The sequence below is a fragment of the Myotis nattereri genome, assembly GCF_964212035.1.
Source record: "Myotis nattereri genome assembly, chromosome: 5".
NCBI classification, from domain to species: domain Eukaryota; kingdom Metazoa; phylum Chordata; class Mammalia; order Chiroptera; family Vespertilionidae; genus Myotis; species Myotis nattereri.
Window position 1 is genome coordinate 26,896,572 of NC_138080.1, and position 5,306 is coordinate 26,901,877.

At 40.7% G+C, this 5,306-nt stretch overlaps 1 protein-coding gene across 1 annotated transcript; it reads right to left on the reverse strand.

Moving 5' to 3' along the window:
• Positions 1 to 234: 234 nt before the first annotated feature.
• Positions 235 to 1,173, reverse strand: LOC308519556 (olfactory receptor 7G3; the record flags this gene model as incomplete). The annotated part of the gene is made up of 1 exon (XM_081091577.1): positions 235 to 1,173. The coding sequence occupies one exon, from the start codon at positions 1,171 to 1,173 to the stop codon at positions 235 to 237; it is 939 nt and encodes a 312-aa protein (XP_080947703.1).
• Between the last annotated feature and the right edge of the window lie 4,133 nt (positions 1,174 to 5,306).

A 5,306-nucleotide genomic window follows, 5' to 3' on the forward strand; every position in this document is an offset into this window, starting at 1 on the left:
TATGCCAATTTCGTAGATGAGGAAACTGAGCTTAGAGAGTTGAAATAAATTGTAAAGACCTAGAACTGGTTTAACAGAGGGAAGATTCAAACTCAGAGGGTCTAAAATGCTCACCCTTAACCAATTGATCTCTGGTATGGGGTATTCAAAGAAGTTGGTTAGGCTTTCTGGATCTCTCATTATTTATTTCTCTCTGTCATATTCGAGCAGTGTAAGCCCAAAGCAGCTGACATATCAATGAAAAGATGATATTCTAGAGATGAGCTTACTCAAAGCCCCTATCATGTCCTTGTTCCTCAGACTATAGATAAATGGATTCATCATAGGGGTGACCACTGTATATATCACTGATACTATTGCACTTTCCCTGGAAGAGTGTGTAGCCTCAGAACTGAGGTATACCCCAAAACCCGTCCCATAAAACAAGGAAACAACTATTAAGTGAGACCCACAGGTGGAAAATGCCTTATACTTTGCACCAGCTGATGGGATTTTCAGAATGGAGGCCACAATTCGAGTATAAGAGAAAATTATCCCAGAGAGAGGAACAACACCCAGCAAGCTGGTCACTAAATACACAAAGAGGTTATTGATGAAGATATCAGAACAGGCGAGTTTGAGAATATGAGCTAATTCACAGAAAAAGTGGGGGATTTTCAGGTCTGTGCAGAAGGATAGCCGTAGTGCCATCAAAGTGTGGAGCAGGGCATCCAGAACACTAATAAGAAAGGACAGCAGGACCAGCAGCCCACACAGTCTGGGGCTCATGATGACGTTGTACCTCAATGGGTGGCAGATGGCCACAAATCGATCATAGGCCATCATTATCAGAATTCCATTTTCCAATCCAGCAAAAGTCAGGACGAAGCAGATTTGGGTGAGGCAGCCCGTGTAGCTGATGGCTTTGCTCTGTGCCTGGATGTTCACCAGCATCTTCGGGATTGTGGTGGTGGTGAAACAGATGTCAACCAAGGACAGGTTGGAGAGGAAGAAGTACATGGGCGTGTGGAGGTGGGAGTCGGAGATAATGGCCAGGATGATGAGCAGGTTGCCAAGCACAGTGACCAGGTACATGGACAGGAACAGGCAGAAGAGGACGGGCTGCAGTTCTGGGTCCTCTGACAGTCCCAGGAGGAGGAATTCTGCAGTATCAGAGAGGTTTCCTGATTTCATGTTGTTGATCCTGATAGAAAAGATGAAGGTGATGATCAAACACTACATAAGGGAAACTTCCTTAAACTTGTCTATATTTTTAGACCAAATCAGTTATAGATGTTTTCTCCTGCTTTCTTCTCTTACTCTCTCTTCTTCTTTCCTCGCTTTATATTCCCATACAACCTACCTCATACCACCCTCTGTCCCAAGGTTTTGTTTTCCATCTATTCTTTGTGTATTTAATTCAGCAACATTTTTAAAAATATATTTTTATTGATTTCAGAGAGGAAGGGAGAGGGAGAAAGAGAGAGAAACATCAATGACGAGAGAATCATTGATCCTGCACGCTCCCTACTGGGGATCGAGCCTGCAACCCAGGCATGTGCCCTTGAACCCAGGACCTTCAATCCACAGACCAACGCTTTATCCACTGAGTCAAACCAGCTAGGGCCAGCATCTTTGTTTTCAGCTTAACACTGTAGTTCCTATATTTATCAAGATTGATATAAGGAGGTCTGGTTCATTAATTTTAACATACATTCTCACATCAATGGACATTTGGATTTGTTATAATTTTTCCATGGTAGAGAAGTCTTTAAAGAGACACATTCACATGTAATAATAGTGTTAGAATAAGTGTGGCAAATACCCACCAAATTCCACAGAGTGGTAACATCTGAGAGGGAAGGAGGGGAATAAATAATAATAAAGAGGACTTTTCCATGATGACATAAGTTATCCCTGTATGAAGGCAAAGAAAGGCCTTTCTGTGTAGATGTTGGATGTCTGAAACTCAGTTAAAAATAAAAGAAAATAAAGAAAACTTTACGTAATGTATAATACTTTATTATTTTAAAAAGGTGCCTGAAGCATATAGGGCAAAATTTCAGTATTAATTCTGGAAAGTGGTTGCATGCTGTTTTTTTTACTGCTCACTTGTGCTTTTCTGGTGGTTTAAAATATTTATTTTTATTTAAAATAATGTTTTGTGTAGGGTTTTTTCAAAGAAAGACTGAAAATGTAAACCAGTGAATCTCAATCTCCAATCCCAGAGTCCACACAGTAAAGAGAGAGGGATGAGACTTGATTCTCCTGTAAGAATGAAATCTGAACCAAATATGGAAAAATCGAGAAGCCAAACATACCCCACCCTTACCCTACTCAGGACCAGATAAATGAGGGAAACCAGAGAATGGTAGAACATCTGTCTGGTTTTTGAAGAGGCTAATCCATGCTCAGGTGGGGAAAGAGTCCCTAGAATTTAGAAAACACAATAGGAGCCAGAAATGATGAAAGCTGATTGCAAATTAGATGAAACAGGGAAAGTAAATATATGAAATTAGTTTCAAATTTCACTTTATAAGTTAATCTTACTGAACTTTCTCTTACCTCTTGGATGTCCTCCAGATAGGCTGGTTGAAAAAAAACAACTGTCCAATATTTCACAGCATTTACTGGGGCACTTAAGATTACCTAGGAGCCATCAACGAGTAACTCGTCTTTCCTCTGGAAATTGAAGTGTGGAGGTGGGAAATCTGTCCCCAGGAAGGGCAGGTGGACCAACAAAGGTAGCTGGGCTTCTGGGAAAGAAGGGTCATCTCAGGAGACTCAGGTGTGCTGGTTTTTGACCTGGGATGGGCTGTTGAGTAGAAGGGTCACAGGTAGACTAGTTGCAGTCTCTGTGGCCTTGGGGGCTCAATTCCCAAAACTCCTCATTATCCAAATGTGTACTGTCATTTTCCCCCAAGGCAGTTCATTTCCTAAGGAGCACAGCTCATAGAAGAGAACTCCCGGCTGACTGATTGCTGACCCTGAGAAGACAGGTATATGCGTCATTCTCTTCCTACATGTTTCCTCTTACCTCCAGGGAATCTCATGCTAAAGTTCTGGTGGGCTTCTCCTTAGACCAATTCCCAGCTTTCTCTGAGTATCATTAAAGGACCAGAGAACCAGAGTGTGTGTCTCCACAGGGACAGAGACTCAGAGATGCAGAGAAGGTGTCATGGGATCATCTCCACAAAGCCACTCTAAGAAAATTTTCTCTTTTCTTAATTAAAGTCCCTTCATTAATGAGATTGGTACTATTGTAGGAAAGGGGGAGCAAAGAAACCAATTTACTAGTTACTTGGCCAGGGTTTTAGAGGTTGTCTAAAAAATAGATACTAAAACCAACACTCTTATAGAGATCACAAAAAAGCACTATCTATAAAGGAAGCAATTGATAAAATGACTGCATTAACATTGCTAAACTTTGAATAATATACAGGACCTCTCTGTATTATTAATTCAATTTTTCTGTAGGTGTAAGAGTAGTTCAATAAAAGTTTTAAAAAGTCAAAAAATTAAAACCAAAAGTGGTAGTCCTGGCCCTGACCAGGTAGCTCAGTTGGTTAGAGTGTCCTCTTGATATACCATGGTTTTGATTCCCAGTCAGGATACATATAAGAAAGAAGTACAACAATAAATTGATGTTTCTCTCTCTCTCTTGCTCTCTCTCTCTCTCTCTCTCTCCCCCTCCTCCCTCTCTCTCTCTGTCCTTTCCTCTCTATCTTTAAAATCAATAAATTAAAAACAATTTCAAGTGGTATGGCTGCATACTCATTAAAATAGCCAAAGTGAAAAAGGCAATGTAAAATATTGGCAAGATAGTGGAGTTGTATATTGGTTGGTTTCCAAACTACTTTGGAAAATTGTTTGGTCGTATTAAATAAATGTGACCATGTGTATTCCCTGGGCCCCATAAATTGCACTCTTAAATATATTTCCAACAAAAATATGTACAACTGTGAGCAAAAAAATATGTATAAAAATGTTTATAGTAGAACTATTTGTAAATTACTCCAACTATAAACAACTTAAATGCCCAAAACAGTTGAATGAGTAAATTGGGTTGGAATCAAGCAGAACCTGACAGAATCCTCTCCCTCATCCTGCACAACAATTGAGATTTTAAAATACAGGCACACATTCTCCCCACCCCCCAAAGGCAGCAGCAGTTAACTGAAACCCAAAACCTTCCCTTGATAGGCTTCCCTACCCAAATATGTGGCAGAGAAGAAAGAGAGAATAAAGGTGAATTAGACTGCAAGTGTCCTTGCCAGATGACTACGAACCTTGAAAGCAAGGGCTTAATTCTAAGGCTGGTGGGAAGCCATTGTGAGCAGGTGTCACACTATTAGACTTGCATGTAGCAGAGCTAGCTGCATGGTGAAGATGGAACGCAGAAAACACGAGCTTGACTGAATGTAGAAAAGATTTAAGGTTTCATAGTAGGGTTGTGGAACATCCCTAAGAAACATCAAAACCTGCAGGTAATCTTTATGAGTTTATTTGAGCCAAACTAATGGCAACTGGTGGGAAGCAAAACCCAACAGATTGAGAAAATGCTCCAAAGATTGACAGTTTTGCAGCTTGTTCTCTTGACGTTGTAGTTTAGAGGACAAAATGGGCTTTCATCACATAATTGCCCAAGTCTTGGGCCTCAGTTTGTAGGTGAGTGCCATCACTACAGCACCTATGGGAAAGTCCAAAACCAAGAACCCTCGCCTAGGGTGACTGTCAGAAGAGGCTACCTGAGCAGGTGCTCCTGAAGCAAAAATCTAGAAGCTGTATCCATGCATCATTACTATTTTCAAAATTGGGTGCAGAGAGTATTTTAAAGACTCTATATTTTAATGTGTATTAGAAAGTACAGGTGACCTTGAACAACACAAATTTGAATCCACTTACACTGGATTTTTCAAACTAAATACATACAATCTTGTAAATGTATTTTCTCTTCCTTATGATTTTCCTTTCTATTGAATTTATTAGGGTGACACTGGTTAACAAAATTATACAGGTTTAGGTGCACAGTTCTACAACACATCATCTGTGCACTGTGTTCAGCACCCCAACTCAAATCTCTGACCATCGTCATTTATCTCCCTGTTATCCACCTTCCCCTACTCCCCCTTACCCCAGCACCTTATGATTTTCCTAATAACATTTTCTTTTCTCTACCTTACTTTATTAGAAGAATACAACATATAATACATACTAGAGGCCCGGTGCACCAAATTTGTGCACTGGGGGTGGGTGGGTGGGTGGGTGGGGCGGGTTCCTCAGCCCAGCCTACACCCTCTCCAATCTGGGACCCCTTGGAAATCCCT